This window comes from Barbus barbus, assembly GCF_936440315.1.
Source record: "Barbus barbus genome assembly, chromosome: 49".
In the NCBI taxonomy this organism is placed as follows: domain Eukaryota; kingdom Metazoa; phylum Chordata; class Actinopteri; order Cypriniformes; family Cyprinidae; genus Barbus; species Barbus barbus.
In genome coordinates, this window is record NC_136727.1 from 8,982,886 (window position 1) to 9,005,028 (window position 22,143).

The 22,143-nt window shown below is 38.7% G+C and overlaps 4 protein-coding genes across 9 annotated transcripts; 1 reads left to right on the forward strand and 3 right to left on the reverse strand.

The window, feature by feature from the left end:
* Nucleotides 1-748: 748 nt before the first annotated feature.
* Nucleotides 749-8,932, reverse strand: LOC306867788 (scaffold attachment factor B2-like). Of its 3 annotated transcripts, XM_079413664.1 has the most exons (23): nt 8,854-8,932; nt 8,627-8,757; nt 8,127-8,235; nt 7,942-8,029; nt 7,768-7,835; nt 7,427-7,663; nt 7,295-7,348; nt 7,163-7,211; nt 5,944-6,391; nt 5,548-5,594; nt 5,376-5,473; nt 5,140-5,289; nt 4,786-4,883; nt 4,657-4,700; nt 4,476-4,558; nt 4,246-4,391; nt 3,838-4,134; nt 2,766-2,897; nt 2,627-2,669; nt 2,443-2,543; nt 2,299-2,357; nt 2,165-2,219; nt 749-2,089 (listed from the first exon to the last, which is right to left on the reverse strand). In XM_079413664.1, the coding sequence occupies exons 6-23, from the start codon at nt 7,625-7,627 to the stop codon at nt 1,969-1,971; spliced, it is 2,226 nt and encodes a 741-aa protein (XP_079269790.1). In that variant the 5' UTR covers nt 7,628-7,663; nt 7,768-7,835; nt 7,942-8,029; nt 8,127-8,235; nt 8,627-8,757; nt 8,854-8,932; the 3' UTR covers nt 749-1,968. The 3 variants fall into 3 exon arrangements, 2 of the variants coding, with proteins under 2 accessions (XP_079269790.1, XP_079269789.1); XR_013784054.1 differs by lacking the exon at nt 8,127-8,235 and adding an exon at nt 3,499-3,577 and having other exon boundaries at nt 1,650-2,089; nt 8,627-8,896; XM_079413663.1 differs by lacking the exon at nt 8,127-8,235 and having other exon boundaries at nt 8,627-8,896.
* A 535-nt stretch (nt 8,933-9,467) lies between these two features.
* Nucleotides 9,468-16,206, reverse strand: LOC306867354 (mucosa-associated lymphoid tissue lymphoma translocation protein 1 homolog). Of its 4 annotated transcripts, none has more exons than XM_079412962.1 (18): nt 16,128-16,206; nt 15,925-15,984; nt 14,695-14,849; nt 14,434-14,600; nt 14,170-14,300; nt 13,941-14,091; nt 13,680-13,867; nt 13,493-13,589; nt 13,344-13,388; nt 13,219-13,260; nt 12,926-13,129; nt 12,617-12,794; nt 12,455-12,529; nt 12,252-12,379; nt 11,933-12,082; nt 11,664-11,821; nt 11,333-11,470; nt 9,468-10,447 (listed from the first exon to the last, which is right to left on the reverse strand). In XM_079412962.1, exons 3-18 carry the CDS (start codon nt 14,829-14,831, stop codon nt 10,016-10,018), a joined length of 2,421 nt encoding a protein of 806 aa, XP_079269088.1. In that variant the 5' UTR covers nt 14,832-14,849; nt 15,925-15,984; nt 16,128-16,206; the 3' UTR covers nt 9,468-10,015. The 4 variants fall into 4 exon arrangements, with proteins under 4 accessions (XP_079269088.1, XP_079269090.1, XP_079269089.1 ...); XM_079412964.1 differs by having other exon boundaries at nt 9,469-10,447; nt 16,098-16,183; XM_079412963.1 differs by lacking the exon at nt 15,925-15,984 and having other exon boundaries at nt 9,469-10,447.
* A 150-nt stretch (nt 16,207-16,356) lies between these two features.
* Nucleotides 16,357-19,683, reverse strand: LOC306867718 (large ribosomal subunit protein mL54-like). The gene is made up of 3 exons (XM_079413552.1): nt 19,503-19,683; nt 19,080-19,236; nt 16,357-18,633 (listed from the first exon to the last, which is right to left on the reverse strand). Exons 1-3 carry the CDS (start codon nt 19,621-19,623, stop codon nt 18,501-18,503), a joined length of 411 nt encoding a protein of 136 aa, XP_079269678.1. The 5' UTR covers nt 19,624-19,683; the 3' UTR covers nt 16,357-18,500.
* A 34-nt stretch (nt 19,684-19,717) lies between these two features.
* On the forward strand, nt 19,718-21,267 carry LOC306867719 (protein FAM32A-like). Its single transcript, XM_079413553.1, has 4 exons — nt 19,718-20,053; nt 20,224-20,362; nt 20,467-20,520; nt 20,607-21,267. Exons 1-4 carry the CDS (start codon nt 19,986-19,988, stop codon nt 20,673-20,675), a joined length of 330 nt encoding a protein of 109 aa, XP_079269679.1. The 5' UTR covers nt 19,718-19,985; the 3' UTR covers nt 20,676-21,267.
* The last annotated feature ends 876 nt before the right edge of the window (nt 21,268-22,143 follow it).

Consider the following 22,143-nt stretch of genomic DNA (forward strand, 5'->3'; position numbering starts at 1 on the left):
CTAGGCATATACAGACTTGTTTTGAAGGAGGACCAAAATTTGAATTTAGTTCTTAAAGTATAATGGGAATTTTAAATGAGTTTGGCTCAGGGAAACACGAGAAACGCCAAAGACATGTTCTGAGCAAAAAGGTCCCCCACATTCATGTTCTTCCAAGGCTTTAAAGAGGATGTTTTTTTCTTTTGGGAAACTTCCTGAAATCTCATTGTATAGCTATCTGCAGGGGAGAACAAAAATTCTCATGGGAGTATGGTACAGTAATTGAATTTCCAGCCATGCTCAGGTTCTGCTCCAAATGGCTTGGTCTACACATCAGCATATTTCCAGAGTAGAACATGTGCCAATTCAAACAGCCCAACATCATTCAGACCTGAAACAATGGACAGTATCATTAGGACTGAAGGCAACCAGCAGTTCTTGGATAATAGTTCAGTCAGGATTGTAGGGAGCATAAATTTCTAAACAATTTCTTGGCACATTTCAACATCATGATATATAATGAAAGTTTTATGGCCGCCAGGCTTTTCTAGGAATGAAGATCTGACTCCACCTCCAAAACCTTCAGCCTGGACGTGATTGGCCACTCAAGCACGACCTGATCTAAGTTAGTGACATCATTCAAGATGCCTCCCAAGAAGGCATCACTTTTGGCAGAGGTTACTTCAGGACATTGAGGAACTGAAACATCAAACACCACCCAGGATATCATGTTACGAGTCACTGGAGTCAAACCAAAGTTTTGATTTTTATAAGGTTCGTTGATCTTTATTGATATCGTTGTTGCTAATTACTCTTAAAAAAATCATATGGATGTCCATTACAAATGTCTGCCCCCCACCAAAAGTTGCACTGCAGTACTTTGTATTGAATTAAACATCCCATAACATTTCCAGGGCTAATTTCAAGCCAGCAATGCACAATATCCCCTGTAGTTTGTGGTCATGATGATTAACTGAAAACAGATTCAGGACTGTATGCAGAAGTTCAAAGTTGGGACAACATCCCCCCAACTTATAAATAAAAATCTGAGGAACATCTAAACAATAAGGAACTACCAGAGTGATTCAGGATATATATACCAAAATAAAACATTCAGGAAATGGCTTCCCTTGCAAAGTGGGAACTTGAGGGTTATTATTGGATATATTAGTGATCTAATACTCCAGTGATTAGACTTACACAATATACAATCTCTTGCTCTTTTGACATTTAAAAGTCATGTAGAAAGCACATTTATTTATAATGGTTTATTAAAAACCACAATCCTCCTACGCCATGAATAATCAAGATGTATTGAGCAATTGGCTGGTGGACATGATGGCAATGCCATCCGTTTTCTCAGTTTAGTAATGCAAACATCTTAAATTGTAACCAAGTCTACAGAGAGATGCCACATATTAGCTGTGCTTGATAATGCAACTGTCACTTTTACTAAATAAACCTGCAATACGAAATTAACATGTTCCAATTGGATGATATGCAATTGTTAATATGTAGTGAACTTTTTCCAGAAAATGTAAAAATATGTTTGCATTCTCATAGCTCTGCCAAGCAATCTTCAGTTCCTCTACTAATGCTTAGACTAAGAGTGACACCTAGTGGCAACACAATGCTAACATGTGCATCATGAGAAAACGAGCACTCCTTTTAAGAAAACTCCGCAATACGTTTATTGAAACATCAAGTTAATGGTGTCAAAGACAGGTTTCATTTTAGCAAAACATTCCTGAGCATTCACCATGTGTACAACAGAAATGACTAAAATCTAAAGAGATGTGGAATGGAGAAAAAAAAAAAAAAAAAAAAACGAAATAAAATCTCTTTACACAATGTAACCAATTGTCAGATCATCTTTACACCATGAAAAGAAAAGTGGACTTAAAAATACAATTACAAAGCTTGAATGGCAATGTACAAGCTGCAAAGTGTCTTTACACACAACAGATACACAAGGGAAGAGGTTTTAAGTTAATAGCGTCGACCAAAGGCTCCGCCTGCCTGCATTCCGCTGCCTTGCATCATCTGATTTGGTCGGTTTAAGGCTCCAGAGATTGACTGGGATGTCCCTGTCTGCATGTATCCACCTCGGCTACAGAGGAGACAAATATATTGGTTTCATGCGCAACAAAAGAAAACCCATGATACTCACTACAATCTCACTTACCTTGCCATTCCACCCCGTGCCATGTGACCCTGTCCTGGGACTCCTCGGTCTGCTCCTAAAAAGAAAGGTAGTAAATCAGAAGGGAGGAGGACATGCAACCTTTTCTAAGCTTAACAGAAGTTTATTGGACAAACCTTGCCAGTTTCTGTCCCCGTCTATTTTGCGTCCAGGCTCCCAGTCCCTGTTGTCTCGACTGTAAAACAAAGCAGCAGAACAAAACGGTTGAACAAAGAAGTCTAAGACCACAGCACATCTGACCAGAGGAAAAATCAACTTACCCGCCTGGCACTGGCCTAGAAGGATTCATTCCACGCTTGTCGTATCCACTACCCCAATTGTCACGATTGTCCCTGCCATGTCTGTCCCGATCTGAAAATTGCTATGGATGGAGAAAATATGATGAGATGCCATCCAATACCCAAAGATCAACTCTAATTAAGATCCGTGAAGGATTTTTCTAACCTGGTTGTTTCTGTCCGCCGGCAGCCCGCCACGGTTTTCTCTCCTATAGAAAAAGGCATGCAAATTATTACCGTATAGTAGCAAAATCTATAGACAAATGTCTAGATGTTTGGGTGCTGTTAGACGTCGCTGGTGTTACCTGTCCATCATGTCATCCTGATAGCGACTGCGGTCTCTGTGATCAAAGTCTTGGTAGCGGTCTTGGCGTCCAAAATCCGAACGTCCATAGCGATCATCCATTGTCATTCTCTTCATCTGCCAATCATCTTTTCTGTACATTTGAAGCAGAGAAACTGGATAAATCCAGACATGCCTGCAGGTCAAAAGTCCTAGATGCTCCTAGCCATTAAACTTTCTAAAATGAATCAGGTCGAGTAAGAAGTTGGTTGTGGAAACCTTGTCTTTTACTGGTTTTTCACAACTGTTCCCGTGGCCCTAATTAAAATCTGGGACTTCGTCAACCCTACTAGGGTTGAGCCGGTAGATGATAGTATCATGTATCGACGATAGTCAGCGATATCGCCTGTGGGTGATGCCTTTGACGATGGCAAGACGATTATTACTATTAGGCTAGTAATGCCATCTAATTGATATTAGGGCTTATTTGTTGCATTATATTTCTTTTTCCGCGTTTTTACAGTGTTGCGTGTTATAACCAATCACACACGATTATGCTGAGCTTATGAATGCAATGGCCAATCAGAGGCGTTCAGATGAGTCATCACTGAAACAGCGGAGCTCCGTTGTTCAGCACGCGCTGACTGAATTCTGACTCACGAAGTGAAGATGTACGTGCGATGTAAGTATAAGAGATTAATTCATCACACAGTGTAGATTCTCTGATTATAACGGAAGTTTTTAAAGTGCATTACCTCGCGCTAGACTGAGCTTGTGATGTTCTTTGGTAATGTAATGTTCATTGCTTGTTTTCTGTAGCTGCTTTTTGAATAACTGTGGAAAATGTAAGCATTATAATTAGTAATTTACGACGTTTCTATTAATTGATGATAATACAAATCCAGTCATATTAAAAACATTAGGCTGCTTTTAGCCTTAGGATGGAGTTGGTTCACTCTCCGGCAATGAAACCAAGTAAATAAGTAATTAAATTAGCACGATAATATCGTGTATCGGCCATCTCACAGGCTGACGATAGGACAATATGAAAATTTAGCAAATCGCCCAACACTAAACCCTACCCCCATGCATACCTGCCATCCATGTCGTAAGGCCTCTTAAGGGTACGTCGGTCCTGTTCAAAGCGCAGCTGGTCCTGTTGTCGCCTCAGCTCCTCCCTCTCACGATGAATGCGCTCCTGTTCACGCCGCCGCTCGTACTCTATTCGGAGACGCTCACGCTCCAAAAACTCACGCTCCATGCGATCCGCATTCAGTCGCTGCTTCTCCACCTCCAGCCAGTTGCGCTTCCTCAACAACCTCTCCTTCTCCTCCCGCTCCCGGAAGAGGCGGATACGCTCTCGCTCTGAACGGCTATCGCGGTCTCGCTCACTGGAATGTAATTAAACGGGCTGAGAAATCAGTGGGAAAACTGCTAAATTAGTTTTTGGATCAACAATAAATCAGGTTGAGGGGAAGATGACGATGGGAGGCAGTAATTACCCAGAGTGTCTGCGTCTCTCCACCTCTCTTATCTCTCGTTCCCTCTGCCTTTGGCGCTCCCTCTCTCTCTGCTCTTTGATCTGGTCAAATGACAAAATGTCCTTCGTCTCTTTGCTGGAGGACTTACGGTCACGGCTCTTAGTGCTCTAAAACAAAAATTGGTGCATAATTTTAACAACACTTCCAAAACAAGGCAGTTGGATTTAAACCGTTCCATTTATGAAACATACTCGTTCTTTGCTTTTTGTTTTCACACTGATGACCGGCTCTCCTTTCGACTTGTCCATCACAACAATCCTCTCTCCTCCTTGCTCTGTAATGGAAAGATTGAACCATTAAGACCCAAATATCTTAGGATGTTACTTAAGGTAGTAACAAATGTGAATGCAAGCTATTTTTTTTTTTTATTACCTTTTTCATCAGCGTTTTCAGACTTCTCATCTTTGCTCTCAGATCTGTAAGGATGAAACCATATGACGAGATTGTTGCAGTTATTTGGCATGCAGAGATGTCTTCAAATACTATAGATCTACAACTTACTTTTCTGTCTTTGAGTCTGAGGAGTGTCTTCGGTCACTGCCAGGCTTTTTGGGATCAATTTTGTCAGCAGGCTTCTTTCCGGCAGGCTCGTTCTTAGCCTAAAAACAAATACAAGGCTTTAACTGCACACCTTGTGTCAACAACATTGAGAGTCACCCAACTCTGAAGCAATACTTAATGCACTGGTGCAATTTATAATCAATTTTAGAAATAAATGCCCTTACACACTAGAGAAAGTGTAGAAAAATCCATTTTGAGTCAAGTCGGTTTGAAAAGAAATAAAACAGGAATAAAGCGAGTTGAACATCCAAATTCAGAAACCGTGTTAGCGCCTTAATAAACTAAACTATTTACCCTCTCAACTGAAATCATCCGGCCATGCAGCTCGGTTCTGTGCAGATGGCTGATGCACTTTGTGGCCTCCTCAGTAGAGCACATCGTAACAAACCCATAGCAGCGAGCGCCAGGGCTTCGGGCATTTGTTACTACTTTAGCACCAACAACCTGCAAGCAGTGACAAATATGGATCAGGACACCATCCAACCCAAGAACAACCTCATTTTTTAGTTAGTATTCTAGAACAGGCAGACCTTGCCATATTTGCTGAACAGAGTTTTTAGATCTGTCGCTCTCGTGGTTGAAGACAGTCCACTGACCCAAAGGTTCTTTCCGCTAGAAGCTGCGCTACCTGATAGGCCACAAAAATCAATTTAGATAAGTCCAGAAACAATTTCTTGTTTAAAAAGCTTACTGCACACCCACCTTTATCATCTTTTGAGTCAGGCTTGCTTGATGAATCCTCATCACCACTAGAGAAAAATAAAGCAGCATAATGAGAAATTGAATGGGCAGTTTAAACGGGATCACCAGTGTTGATAAACAAATACCCACCTAGTGAGGACAAAATCTCAGGCAATGAACAAAGATTTGGCTACTACAACTTAGGAATAGTCATGTGAAGCCCAATTACGTTAAACATACCTTGGACTGGCAAACCAAATTTCTGGTACATTACTTTTTGAAGGTAGAAAAAAAAAAAAAAGACAATGGTAGATGAATGCGCAGTCGATTACACCTCCAAAGATCACCCATACTTGTTAACAAAGGAGCCAATGAAACAAAGAAAGCCATTGTTCTAGTAGACAGAAAACAACAAACCTCTTTTTCTGATCATCACCCTCTACAGAGGACTCTTTCACTTCTGAAGACTCTTCTGAAGCAGGTTCAGTCTTCTTGCATTCCTCGACCGCTTCTCCTTTAGATGCCCTTTCCGAATCAACTGTGCTTTCGATATCGCGCAAATCTGTTTCGCTAGCATTAGCGGCCTGAGCAGAAGTGCTCTCGGAGTCCACCAAATTGTCCTGAATGTTTTCTTGGTCCTGGTTTGTTGATTCAATTTCACTTTGCTTTGATGCGTCAACGTCCATTTCGCAGGCTGACGATTCGGCTTCCAAATTGGTGGCCTCCTCGGCATTAGCGAGGTCCTGCACATTGTCTTCCTCTTTGTGAGAATCCCAGACTGAAGATTTCTCGTCTTCAGTCGGTTCTTCAGTGGTGTCTTCCTTAAGTGGCTCTGATATACAAGACCCGGCTACTTTCTCACTTTCTACGGATTTAACAGGAATAGAATGGCACAGAGTTTAATCACTTCTGAGACATTGCAATGGTTATCGTGGAACTGGACTAGGACGTGGCCCTCTGCTGTCTCATACACAAGCAAAGGCAAGCTACCCTATGAAGAGACTGGAAAAACCAAAGCGAGAGAACAAGAAACAAGCTTCCAGACAACAGGCCATTTCTTTTCAGTTCACCTGAACCCCGAAGAAGAGGGCAAGCTTTTGACTAGGGAAAGCCACAAGACCTGCACCACATCCGAGCGTCCATCGTCGACTTTAGTACTTGAAGTGTCCGTGATATGGAAGCAGCAGTTTGTGCTGTCTTTACAGGAATTGTGTTTCTTTTGAAACAAGCAAATGGTCCATTAGTGAAATCTCCAATTAACAAACTTTGAGTCCTATAGCGATTTTGCTTCAGCATGATCCAATTCTTCTCATCTTCTCTTCATGGTCTTCTTTAAGCAACCTAGAAACACTAAATTGCATCTGCAACAACCATTTAAAACAACCTATGTGCTAACTGAAACCGATTGCTGGCTCTTTGCATATCTGCACCTTCCAAAAAGAGCATGTGAATGACTAGAACATGGTTCTAAATAAATATATAAATGGCTAAATATAAAGTCAGCAATGCAGAAAGCCAGTAATCAACTTTGGATTTCCAGTCTCTTTTTCCTGAGTAACCTGACACATTTACACTAAAAGGACCTTATGGCTTCACCCTGATTTTAAGAGCAATTCCAGACAACCCCATACATTACCTTTTTCGCTTTTTGTGTCCTCGCATCCATGCTCACCATCATCCTCCTGCTAAAGGTGGATGAATAAAGATTACCAAAAAAAAAAAAAAAAAACACCCACCAGAAAAAATTAAATTGAACTTCCTTGAATACCTGGCAAGGCGCTTCCTGGTTCTCATTTATGTCTCCGTCATTAGCCTCCATTTCCTGAAAGCCAAAGAGAGCATCACACAATGTGCAACAAGAACAAAACAGCAGTACGACTGGCTAATTTTAAAAACTCACCTCCTCTACTTCAGATTTGCTCGTGACATCATCACCAACATCCTCTGCGTCGTGGTTATTTGCGTCTTCCTCCCTCAGGTTGGTTGTGTTCTCTTCGCTCGATAGCGTGTCTAGGACATCCTCGTCATATTCGTCTCCCTCTGACCCACCTCCATTACCCATATCAGCTTCATCCAGGACATTCATGTCCATAATATCCATCTCATGAAGGTTCTCTGGAATAGCATCCGAGTCCTCCTTTAGGAAGTAAAGGCGGTTGTTAATTTAAGATTAACCCATGCAAAATAACCCAACCCAGTTACGTAGATCATATCCATCAACAACTTTATATGGCGAAGCACCTGGCCATCAACAGAGTCCTCCTCTAGGGTGCAATCTTCAGGCTCATCAGGTCCGTCTTGTCTCTTTCCTGTAGGGAATATTTTCAAATAATTACATTTTGCATAAATTTGTGAAACACGATGTAGTAGCTAAATGATTTTTAAATAAAATAAACATCAAAACACACTTTTTACCTTTTGGAGTTCGCCGAGGTGTTTTTTTAGGAGTTATCTCTAGGTGTACAATGATCTCATCGGGATTTCCACCCTCTTCTTCAATGGCCTGAAAACAAAAGTATGATTTATATCAGGGTTCCTCAAATCTTTCCCTGGAGGTCCAAACTGCTGCAGTGTTTAGTTCCAACCCGGATCAAACTCACCTAACGTTACCTGTGATTTTCTAATGATCTTGAAGACTCGGATTAGCGCAGGTGTGTTTGATTAGGGTTACAGCTAAACTGTGCAGGAATGGTCCAGATTTGAGGATCCCTGATTTATATAGTCAAATACAAGCATACAATGTCACCCATTTGCCTATTGTTTACAGCTTCACAACAATCCAACCTACACTTCATTCATTGCATATCAACGTTACGTAAGCATTGAATTCAAATCATCCTGCAAAGCTAGTTTGATGTCTGTAAAAGGTTGTGCGTAACAGAAAATGTTATGAAAGCGTGACAAATTACCAGTAATAATCCAAAACATCCTATCAGCAGACAAAAGAAAAGAAAGAAAGCACGGATCACCTATAAACAGCACATGTAACGCTAACGTTACTGCAGTAAACATCCACCCCAGTAACTTATGCATGCAAAGCATGTTTATACAGCAGAGTTGCAAAATGATTAGATATGTTTATATCTGGTGTTCCACTTGCCTTTTTGAGTCTTTCTGAAAGCAGGCTCTTATTACCGCTGATGTCGAGATTTCGGCGCTTCAGCTCGGCCTTCAAATCGATCACTCTCAGCTCCGATAATTTACGCACCCCCGACTCCACAGGCCCCACATCTGCTGTCGAAGAGTCTGACATGTTTTATAATTTCTAGAGAACGTAACGGTGGAAGCAGAAGTACGAGTCTCTCTCTCTACCCCGCGAACACTCACCAAATGTTAGATAGAGCGCGATAAACAGCGTTTCTCTCTCGAAGCAAAATGGCGCAGTCCCCTGCAGTCCTACGCATGCGCCTGAGCTGGGGATTTTAAGCGCATGCGCACAAACGTCGTCGATTTGACATGAGCGCGGGAACATCTTGATAATATTACGATGTCGTTTATTCCAAGTTTTTTTCTCTTTTTTTTGCGGGTAACATACATTTCAGGTGGGAATGGAAATAGAATATTATACAAAAATAGCCTATTTAGCCAGCTATTCATAATATTAGACATTAGCAGATTATATATTATTTAAGAGCATTTTAAAAGGAGTGAGGGAAACTAATATATTTTGCCTTTCTTCCCAAAAATACAATTACAAAGCTTGAATGGCAATGTAGTTTATTATTACTAGGTATTTTTAGAAGGTAAACATAGTATATATGACTTGCATGTTTGTGTCAATTAACAGTAACAAAAAATGTATTTGTTTGTCAGGAGCATGGGAAGTGCTGGGGATTTGCTATTAATAATAATTTGTGTTTTATTGCTAGATGTGGTTTTTTTTAGCATGCTGAAATTCAAGTGATAGACACATTACAATCATGACCACAGACAGAATCTTTTGTGGTGTAGTTTAATGAAAAACCAAACATATGCAAAATAGGATAATTTAATGCACTGGCAAATTGATCAACAATACGATACTGTAAGCTTTAAGAGTACACTAACTTTCTCAATTGACCCTTCGCAAGGAGTTTGATTGACCGGCGATCTGACCATTCATAACACCAAATCTGCCATTTAAGTCAAGAAACCTTCTGATGTTCATTCATGTTTATTTCATGCTATAACTAGTAAAGAGGAAGAGATGATCGGTTCATGTGCTTCTTTAACTGAGGCGCTACAGCGATCTGGCACAATACATTAAAGAGCCACAAATGTTGGTTTCCTCTTTGCTGTGCAATATATTTTTCACTGGGTAAGAACATGATGTGAGGCATAAGAGCGGCATGGCTTGTCGGACACAGCAACAGTAATGAAGCGGGCGAAGGGTCAATTACATTACATTCACAAGCTTCTGTAACATGGTAGCCTGGGTGGAATATAACAAAATCATACTGTAACATATACACTGTAACATCCAAGACGCACAGCTTTGAACACTTTCCTGCTAAAGGGAATTTGGTAAGTTGCTAAATTTAAATGGGAGTTCCCGAGAAGAGGCGCTAGGCAAACTCTTGATGGCAGTAGGTTCTTCGGATTCAAGGAACTCAGGGCATATGGTTTCCTCTGGTTCATTCTTTAAACTAGAGAATGTGGGTGACTCCAAGGTTCCCTGATAGAAGGACCAGGATGTAGATGCAGATCCGAAGGAGGAAGAGCTTAAGTCAGGGAGGTTAGCTCTGAAGCTTTCACTGAAGGATGAAGACTCCATTAAACTGGACATTTGTAGGTCAGAGGAGGAGGTGTGAGAGAGTCGTGGCTCGTGGAGATTGAGTTTTGACACTAAAGGTTTGCCTACACTGACCCTTTGCTCTTCCAAGAGCTCTTCATCCAGATTAGTGTACTTGTAGTGTAGACACACAGTAAAGGAGAGCTCTTTCTGTGAGGGGAAAAGCAAAAAGATATGCCTTATCATACACATATAAAACATTAGATATACAGGAGTTTGACAAGATAATGTGAACACTCATTATTATAGGTGTTAATAAAAATTTGTGTAGGATACAGTGACAAAAAAAACAAACATTGTCATTATCTTTTATTTCTCTTTTCATCTTCTATATTCTCTAGTTTGTGAGGAAAAAATCCAGTACTACTTGTGATAAGGAGATATTTTATTATAACAGTGCCAATGTATTTCGGCCTAAGAGCCTTCCTCATGAATATCCTGAGGAAGGCTCTTAGGCCGAAACGCATTGGTACTGTTATAATAAAATATCTCCTTATCAAAAGTCGTGCTGGAATTTTTCCTCACATTCCTGTATTTAGCTGTTCTCATGCACCTTGTGAGTGGTAAAGTTGCTCCAGACTCTACCCCATATTCTCTAGTTTGTAAATCAGTTTACAAGTTGTGTTCAGCAATGTTTAGTACAAGTGCTTGTGAAGCGGGTGACAAGAAATAACTGCAACCGCTAAAGTTATAACCACAGACACCAATATTAAAATGTGAAAATGAAAATGTCTTGATCTTAAACCTGGACAGCTGGAGCACCAAGATGAACATGTGCCCTGGCCAGACTTAAATATTATCAAACCACTGTGGACAGTTTGGAGAGAAGAGTGAGAAGCAGATTCCCTTCTTTAACTTTTCTGAAACAATTGGCTGACAGATGACATTCCACTGGAGAATATTCAGAAGTTTTATGAATCTATTTTAAGTATGTTGGAAGCTGTATTTAAGGCAAATGGTGGTAAAACACTTAAAGGAAGTAATATTTCCCAGGTGTTCACTTATTTTGACCAACCCATTGTGCACATATTGTACCTTGAGCCTTTGCAGGGCACTAATACGAGTAAAGAGCCGAGGTTGTTCCAGAGGCAGTAGATCATCCATGGACAGTAGTAAGCTGCAAGCCTCGCGAAGACTCTCCTGATTGCTGTGCTTCAGGTCTACTTCAGGACCCTGAAATTATATCAATGTCAAAACTGTAAACAAGGCTTCTTTAGATATGTGTTTGACAATCAACCAAAGATACACCGAATTGAAGCAGACCATGGAAATTCATTCACAGGGCAGCAATTAATTATGCATCTTTATGTTATATTTTCTCAGGACTCAATCTATTCTTTGCAGATCTACAAAAAAGTCAGTTTACCTCTGTAAAGTCAGAGAGCTGGGCATAGCAGGATACAATGTCTTTAGGTGTCTCCAATATCCGAGAGTAAATTATCATGATATTGGAGAACTCCGCAGCGAAACCTAGCTGTACCTTGACACCACATTCAAACTGAAGACAGCGGCTCTCTGGGATAACTGGAACAGTTTACACAAAATCATCATTACGTTTATCATTATTTTATCTACAGCCAAAGTACTTTGCATAAGGATATAAATTAGAGGGGTTTTATGTTTAACAGGTCTCACCATGTGCGATGGCCCACTGTAAGTTTCGAGTTGACGCTGTGACTTGGCATGCTGGTGCTTGAATGCTGTCTGTTAGGGCACGACGCTCCGAGAGATTACTGCGCAGCTCTAGAGCCTGCCGACCACGAGTGATTTCACACCTTCCCATGTCTGCAATGGACAGTGACTCTGTAAAACTGTGTTGTCACACTTGGTGTCATCAATTTTTTGGTAGAAGCCTATGGCGTAGATGTGGCTTAACAGTAATAGCACATTTTATAACATTTTTTGTCTGAAAAGTATTTCAAACAAAATGATTTGAACATCTTTAACCCCAAACCTTCTGCAACTTTGTCAAGTATGACCGTGACCTTCTCTGGCTCCATCAGTCTTTTCGTAAGGAAGCTCATGAAGATTCCGTTAGAGAGATCATCTTTATTTACTTCAAATGCTTCGGCATCAACACACCTGAATCCAGAATGTGAAAATTATAATCGCAATTTCTAGATGTCAATAAAATTATTGTCATTGCATTAGACTTACGTTGCATAACCAAACACTATGTTTGCGGTCACTCTCAAGGGATCAGGTTGTGGGATGCTCTCATCATTTGGGTTTCTGAATGAACAACACAACAGATGTCAGTTTCAAGTGAAATTTTATGCACATTATTTCAGAACTAGTACACTTATGAATCAACTACACCGTTTCCGACACATGTCCAACAGAAAGACGTTAAGTCCCGTCTGGCGCTCTTGCATGCGCTGTAACACGTCCTGCACCCAGAGGCAGTGCTTGAAGGTATAAGAGGCTGGAGCATCGATGGGTACCATGAAACTGTTCCCATAGTTTTCATAGCCGTGACCAGCAAAGTACAAGAGCCCTTGAAATGGTAGACACAGATGAAATGATCCAAATGCATTTATTAAACAAACAATCAGGAAGTGTAGAACTTAATAATTGGCCTAATGTTCTATATTTACAGAAATCCAAATGATGCAACAAGGAACTAACCATAAACGCCTCGATCCAACAGCAGCAGGAACTCAGTAACAGCACTATGCATCTCCTGCCAGTTGAGGTCTAGCAGAGAGACGACTTTAAAGTCTAACTGGCGTAGAAGGTTTGTCAACTCATGCACATCTGCCATGGGAGCCCTCAGTTGCCGGTGATGCAGGTAGTTCATGTTCCCAATAAGCAATGCTACCTTATCAGTGGCTATAAATTTGTGAAGCGACAAGATTAACATAGCAGATCCTTTACAAGAAATGCCTAGAGAAACCACCACACTTCTGCTTATCACTTACCGCAACAATCACCCATTTGCCTTGGACCCGCATTAGAAGCACCTGCAAAATATAAGGTGCATGTGGGTGACAAGAAATTTTCAGTAGAGGTGTTAAAATCATACAATTAAACATATCGTGCTTACCTACTTTAGGTGCTTCCCATGAGATATCAGAAAAGGAACCAGGACCTGAGAGAAAACAGGCCATGCTATATAACAAATAATCTTTGGTCGATTTATTTAACTTGTTTTTAAAGGAACAATTATGGATAATTTTGTCTCAAGCGCCTTACCTATGTTTACTTGAACCTGATCACTCCACGCTTCATGATAGAGGTTGTAAACCTTGCAAGAATATATACCTCTATCCGCTGTGGTTATGCATGGAATCTATGGACAAGCCCATACAGATGCCCAAGTAAGTACATTCAAATGAATTACTCTATACATTCAACTGTGAGACTTTCATGAGTAGCCTACCTTTAAGACGCTTCTAGTACAGTCTGGAATTGGCTGTTTGTTAAGATACCATTGGAACTGAGAAGGTGGGTTGGCCTGAGCAGTACATTCAAGATAGAGAGTGTCTCCCTCCATCAACGCTTGAGGCCTAGGTTGCTGAATTATATACAACCCACTAGCTGACGAAGGGAAGTAGCCACTGCTGGAACCTACAATTGACGTAATTTATTAGTGATAAAGAAATCTGATTCATTTCAGACTGAAAGTGAAATCTTCACATGCCTGCACTTGCGCCTCCAGACCTCACTAGACGTACATGGACCCATTTGGAGAAGACGTACTTGTCCCCAGAACTTACACGGCAGATGTAGGAGCCCTGCTGAGCCACACTAACGGGATTCAGCACCAGCTCTTGGCCATTGCCCCCTGGCACCTACCAAGAACATAAAGAACCAGACTAAGGATAATATTTCAAATCAGTAGGTTCAGTTACAAATTTAGTGCACCAGACCTCGTCTTTGCCCTTGAACCACTGGTAGGTGAGCTCCACAGGTCCGACTGCTTTGCAGCTCAGAACCACTGGACTCCCCTCTGGTGCCCGCTGACTCTGTGGCTGCAGTGTGATGTCAATCTGCCCCATCACTATCCAAAAACACAAACAACACCTGGGTGATTTGACTCACCCTCTTTGGCCTTTGTGTTACCAAACTAAATCATTGACCACAAAGGCACACCACAGTGAGGATGGAGGAACTTTTCGAGATTATTTAGCTACCATGTGTAGTGAGAAATCCAACAGCCTCTCTGTGCTCGATTTTCTTCAGGCACTGAAGCAGGAAAGCCAAGGTACACCCTCTATCTGCAAGAAGGGCAAGCAGGTATCGGCCAGGACTGCCATGTGGACTTAGCACTTTGAGTGAGCAGTCAGTCAGCTCTTTGTCACTACAAAGAAGTAGATTCTATAATTGTGAACTGGTCATAACCATGCACAATATTGGTTAGTTATTCCACATAATTTAGTCTACAACAGACATACCTATAGCAGAACTGTGGCTGCTCGGCCACTGCCTTTGCCAGCTGTTTCCAACCACACTCTAGATTGTCTAGCATGTAACCAAGTTTGTTTAGTTCTGCCTCACTTAGGGTTTCTACACCCAAATTCTTGTCCTCCATCACTTGGTAAATGATTATCTGAGAAATAAATGACAAGTGGTTTATTAAAAAATTTCTTCAGACAGGAATGTTTTAAATGTTTATGATTTAGTTTTCAGTTTATTCAATAAAATTTTAAAGTATTAATGTAATTTCTACTATAGTTATCAGTTTCATGTTCAAAATAAACTATAAATCAACTTCTCAAACCAAATATTTACAGAACTATGAATGTCCTAACAAATATATTACCCAAACTCTATCACAAAAGGGGAAGATGTGATTAATGTCTAGCCTCTCAACCAATATCACATAATGCATTTCAAAACCATATATTTTTTTAACTACTCCATATTGGTATTTTTGGTGGGGGCTTAAATGGGGAAATGTCTAGGTGGTATAGTTGTCCAAAAAGAAAAAAAATCCCATTTAAACAATTCTTGAATATTTTTGTCCACCAAATTAAAAGTAGGCAATAATAGTAAAAAGAATATCTTGACAATCTTACACTTGACATTCTTAGAGTAATTAAATCCAAATTTTGAAGACAATGCTATTAACGTTCTTTTTAAAAACTTAAATGTATTGTTTTAATCAGCACGAATATAAAAATTACATTTCTGTACACATTAACACAGTGTTTTAATCTAGATTTGTGAAAGGCTTGTCTTTTTTATAATCTCAGAATAGTTATTGTTACAAACCTATATTATTATTATTAAATCATATAAAAAAACCCCACAAAAACACCAAAAATCTTAATTCGTGTTTTATATTGACTTTGTTCCTGTATTAAAAGAACCATAGCTTATAGTAGCCTAACATGAAAATGCGGAACCGAATGCACCCTATAGTTTTCTATATACGACACATTTGTCACTGCTTTATGAAATTTAACTTTAAATAACCAACCACATAGGCTTGGTAATTAGTTAAAAGTTTTAGTTCTCCATCACATCATGCTTAGAAAAGCTCGATAGATTATTTCATTTAGATCACAGATCAGTACATATAACATAATGTTGGATTTAATGTTATAAAACGAAATATGCTAAATGAAAAGCTCTTAAATGTTTAAACTTAACCGGCAAACAGTTCATAAAAGTACACTTACCTGTTATACGATAATTTAGACACCAGGAAGTGAGTTTATCCCGGCTTCTTAAAACGTAGGCTGTCAAGCGACCGCAGCACAATTACTATTATTATTATTTAATTATATCTCACTGTACACATCCGATTTACCAATAATCAGTCAATCGGACGCTAAATATCCGTTTAACTCACTTTGAATCAGTTACTGCGACCAATGCTTACCAGAATCAGTAAACATCCGCAGCAGTTGTCTTTTTCAGTCAGTAGTTCCTCTTTCTAACATGTATTTGCATGCACTCCCACCACGCGCAGCACGAGCTTTTTACTTTCACCTTCTCTGTATGAATTTTAACTTCTGCCATTTAGATGTAGATTTGCAATCCCGTATTGTAGAACTAACCGGTATAAAAACAGCTTTGTGCCAGCAACTATCACTCAGTTGAATAAGGATAGGTCTTAGGAACATTATTTTATTATTATCATTATTATTTTTAATACATAATTTGTACATTAGTTATTTGTTTTTAGTCCAGGCGGTGATGCTGGGAACTTTAAAACACTTGTATCATGTATGCTGTTTAATGTTTGTGGTGCCTGTAAAATGTGAAAGATGTGAGAACACATAACACAATAAAGTGAACCTGAACCTCTCGACCTATAGCAGCAAGCCATCATCATGTAGACCAGGCACTCCTGCTGAAGGGATGTAACCCGTCACCTCACATAACTTCAACAAAATATACAGATAGATAGACAAACGGATAAAGATAAATTAATTTAGTTAACAATTAGACTCTTTAACAATTTCACTTTGACATGTCCATCTCAGAAAATTACAATATGGTGAAAAAGTTAATTTTTTCTTGTAACTTATTTCAAAAAGTTAAACTTTCATATATTTTAGATTCATTGTATGTAATGTACAACATTTCAAAAGTTTTTTTGTTTTAATTTTGATGATTAGAGCTTACAGCTCATGAAAGTCAAAAATCAGTATCTCAAAATATTAGAATATTTACATTTGAGTTTCAATTAATGGCCATCCGTACAGTATAAATTCTGGGTATCTCTTGTTCTTTGAAACCACATTAATGGAACACTGCTGACTTGGCAATAATCCAGAAGACGAACATTGACGCCCTCCACAAAGAGGGTAAGTCACAGAGGGTCATTACTGAAAGGGGTGGCTGTTCACAGAGTGCTGTATCAAAGCATATTAAATGCAAAGTTGACTGGAAGGAAGAATTTGGGTAGGAAAAGGTGCACAAGCAACAGTGATGACGGCAAGCTTGAGAATACTGCCAAGCAAAGCTGATTCAAACACTTGGGAGAGCTTCACAAGGAGTGGACTGAAGCTGGAGTCAGTGCATCAAGAGTCACCACGCTCAGACGTCTTCAGGAAAAGGGCTACCAAGCCACTTCTGAACCAGAGACAACGTCAGAAGCGTCTTACCTGGGCTGTGGAGAAAAAGAACTGGACTGTTGCTCAGTAGTCCAAAGTCCTCTTTTCAGATAAAAGTAAATTTTGCATTTCATTTGGAAATCAAGGTCTGGAGTCTGGAGGAAGAGTGGAGAGGCACAGAATCCAAGCTGCTTGAAGTCCAGTGTGAAGTTTCCAATGTCCGTGATGATATAGGGTGCTGTGAATTCTGCTGGTGTTGGTCCATTGTGTTTTATCAAGTCCAAAGTCAATGCAGCCGTCTACCAGGAGATTTTAGAGCACTTTATGCTTCCATCTGCTGACAAGCTTTATGGAGATGCAGATTTGCTTTTCCAGCAGGACTTTAGCATCTGCCCACACTGCCAAAACCACTTCCAAGTGCTTTGCTGACCATGATATTACTGTGCATCATGCCTGACCTGAACCCCATATGGAATCTATGGGATATTTTCAAGAGAAAGATGAGAAACAGTTGATTCAACAATACAGACGAGCTGAAGGCTCAATAGTGCCTCAGCAGAGCCACAGGCTGATCGCTTCCGTGCCATTCCTCACTGATGCTGGAGTTTGTGCTAAAGGAGCCCCGACCAAGTATTGAGTGCATAAATGAACATACTTTAAAGAACTTGAACTTTTCTGTTTTGCAAATCTTTTTTTCATTGATCTTAGGAAATATTCTAATATTTTGAGATACAGATTTTTTACTTTCATGAGCTGTAAGCTCTAATCATCAAAATTAAAGCAAAAAAAAAAAAACTTTTGAAGTGTTTTACTTTACATGTAATGAATCTAAAATATATACATTTTCAAAAAATTTCAAATTTTCTGAGATGCACCTGTATAAGAACACGCAAAAAAAGAAAATACCCTTTTTGACATTTCGCATTAGAAATTGTATTTTTCACGTGACAGAATTGAGAACAATAACACAATCACATTAACAGTAACACAAAGAATGACAACACAAATTCAACCACTTGATCCTCAGACAGTAGAACCAACACAACCAGCAAAACTAAAAAAGTTTGCTTATTTTTTTCAGCACTTATTTGTTCGTTACACTGGAAAAGATGAACTTCTACATATCTCAACCTGTGCCTCAGGTAATGTCCACTGTGAATGCTGGGAAAGCAAAGGTTCACCCAGGTCTTGCTCTACATCTTTTTGCCTTTATGCAGTTTATTATGTCTCCAAATATGCTCTTTCCTTAAAAGCTTCCAGTATTCCAGACTGTCTGGTTCCAATTCGTTGAGCTTTTTGGGTGGACCGAGGTCCAACTGAAACAACCTGAGGGTATGGGACAACATAAGTTACAAGCATGGTATTTTTCTAGTTAATTTGAGATGCAATAAATATGGAATATTATTTCTGACGTGGAATTAATGAATAGTCACTTTTTTTAATCTCACAATTCAGATTTTTTTCTTTGCAGCTGAGAGAAGAAAACTATGTATTGTAAAATATGCACTTGCAATTGGGAGAAAAAAAAATTCACAATTACCTTTTTAATTTTTTTAATGGTGGGAATAAAATTGTAAAATGTACATTTTAAATTCAGAGGAAAATTATGAGATGTAAGCTCTGAGGAAAAAAGTCTAAATTACAAGATGTAAACTCGCAATTATAAGTTCATAAACAATTGTGAAAAAAAGTCAATTACAATTTTTTATTCAATGGAGGTAAAAAGCTTACATAAATACATTGTAAAAGCACAGTCAAATACAACATCATACCATTCTGGATATTCCTCCTTTGGTTTAATAAGAGGGTCCTCGCCTTGTTTGAAGATGTTGACTCCAATTGCATGTGTGCAAAGTCTCATTGGATCTTTACAGACTTCTGGACCCTTAAAAACTTCCTTTACCATTCCTTTACCTTTGCCCTTGGGTACTAAGAAAGACAAGAATAATATTTTACAAAAAAAAAAAAGCTTAATTTAAAAAAAAAAAGCTCTTAACATGTTTTAAAATGTAAAAGCTATTATGTGAAATCTGAATATAAAAATATAAATAAGACCAGAAATAATATTATATAATATAACATTACACAAATAAATGATTAATGTTTTGAGAATTGGTCCTACAAGGTCAGAAGTTGCAGGGTAATGTTGACATTGTATGGATACAAATTTAAAATGCGTACAAAACACAGCTTACCTGGTTTCTTACTAGCATAACTACGGGACTGAATCCGTAGAGTGTTAACAAAAAGCTCATTATAAACGTCAAGAAAAGGCAAGTTTATCCTTTTAAAAGAATGGAGAACTTTATGTGCCATTGTGCCTCCTCAGATCTTCCACCATGCTGTCTGAGCTGGACATACATAAGACGTACTTCCGGGTGAAGCTGCAACGCGCATGCGCACTTCGCTCACAGTCGAGATCCAAAATGAAGCCCTGTTGGCTCAAACTTAACTGTTTCCAATAGCGCTCTTCTAACTCTCACACCTTGCGGAATAACATAATATGAACCTTGGAAGTTGAAAAATATAAATAAAGAAAAGTACAACCATACTCTTTAACAAAAACCTTCCCCTCCTATCCGCTAGAGGGCAGTAAAACAGAGGCTAATTTATAAACACCACCTATTTAGACGAAAGCTTGTCAGATACGCCATAGATAAAAATACAAGCAAGCCAACATGTCGGAGTACAATTCTGTCTCGAAAGGCTCTTTAAAACTGAAAGGAGTATCTTTGGCAAGTAAAAAGTACGTATCTTCATGGTTTTCTGAAGATTAGATCATTTTAGCTCTTATTGTGTCATTGGCACGACAGCTGTTAGCTGTTATGCTAGCTCTGTGTCGTTGTGTTAATTACACGTTACTTACATTACATTAATTACTTTGCATTTGTACCTATTTTACTTGTTTTTTCACAGGAAAAAGAAGAAGGACAAGGAAAGGAAGCGTTTAGAGGAACAGGTTTTGGCTACTGAAAGCGAAGAAGGAACTAAGAAAGTTTATGTTGACAAAAGGACGCCAGCACAGCTAGCATTCGACAAAATACAAGAGAAAAGGGTATTTATAACGTTTTACATTTTTAATCTGAACATATATGTTGTCTTTTCACCATATACAAAATATTAACTACATTTTCTGTGACTGTGATGAACGCTGAGCAGCAAATGGAAAGGATTTTGAAGAAGGCCTCCAAAACACACAAGAGAAGAGTTGAGGTAAGCCTTACTGAGGTTAACGTTACTTAAAAAAAAAAAAAGGTTTTTTTTGTGTGTGTGAATGTTGTTGTTTTGTTGTGTTACAGGGTTTCAACAGACACCTGGACACACTGACAGAGCATTACGACATTCCCAAAGTCAGCTGGACAAAATAAATGTCTATGGATATTCAGTTGGATGCTTTCAGAGTAAAAAAAAAATCTGCCTTGCATTTCTGTTTATTTTCTGTTTTGTACTGCAACAAGTCCAGAGCGATTCTAATGTTTTGCTGTTATACTCTGTGTTTGCTTCTCAATTTTAAAACCTTTTCAATGAAAGATTCCCTTTTAAAGATTTTCATTAGTAAAGTCCACATGGTTAACTGCAATGATCATTGTTTACTTTTGATTGAACTACCCTGATCTATTTAAAAAGGCTTTATCTTAGCATATTTGGACAGGATGTTTCATTGCATTAATTGGATGCTGTAATAATGATTAATCTGGATTGGGGCTTCCTTATTTTTTTTATTTTTTTTACTTGATTTGACCACAAAAATATACATCCTAAGTATTTTATGTTGTCTGTTTTCCTTATTGAATATTTTGGAAGGATTATTGTGCCCCCAAAGTGATTTCACGCCATTATTTGTTTTACATTGCAAATAAGAGATTCTGTGTGTTTAAACATTTCTCTCAGATTGATCAGAATTGAGTACAGAAACCAGAAGCTGTGTAATAATATCAAATAAAGAGTATATCAGTTTCACGAAGACTGTTAAATTGTATTTTTCCCTTTAAAAAAACATTTTAAACATACAAATTATGTTTATGATGAAAAGCTCTCCACTTGGCAAAATACACCAAATACGTTTCATTTTAGTGGGTTTATAAATATGTATATAATATTAAATTAGATATCAATTTGACCCATGTACAGTGTGTGTATATATATATATAATTTAGTGCATATTTGTAAAGAGAATAGAATTTTTAAGATATTTAAAGAGTAGTTTTATTGCATTTATCAAATGAAAACGCACTGTGAGTATCAGAAATCTCACTGGTTTTATAAGAAAGCTTAAATATGTTTGTGTCAGTGAATTTCAGAACAACACATTATGCCTACAGCTGATGTGAAATGTGATCATGATAAACAGTGTTGTGAAAACCTGATCACCCTTTCAGGATGTACTAGTTGTAGTTGGAAAGAAATAGATCGGTAAAAAAAGAAAAGTTGCTGAAAATTCACTTACTCTAAAGCCATAGTTGAGTTCATACGTATGGATCCTCTGCAGTGAATGGGTGCCGCCAGAATGAAAGTCAAAACAGCTGATGAATACATCACAATAATCCACTCAACTCCAGTCTGTTATAAATTTCTTGTGAAGCAAAATGTGTTTGTAATAAATCCATCATTAGCACATTTTAACCTCAATCCATAATAGTGCTTTCTCCAGTAAAATAATAATAATAAATAAATAATATTCTGACACCGTTTACGTGTCCCGCCTGTAAACAAAAGAAAAAAGAAAATGTTATGGCAAGTACAACAATACAGTGGCGTAACTTTGCTTTGAAAAGTGGTGGGGACACCGCACAAAACGTTTTGCTATTTGTTTATTTAATAACCGAATTTACTTGG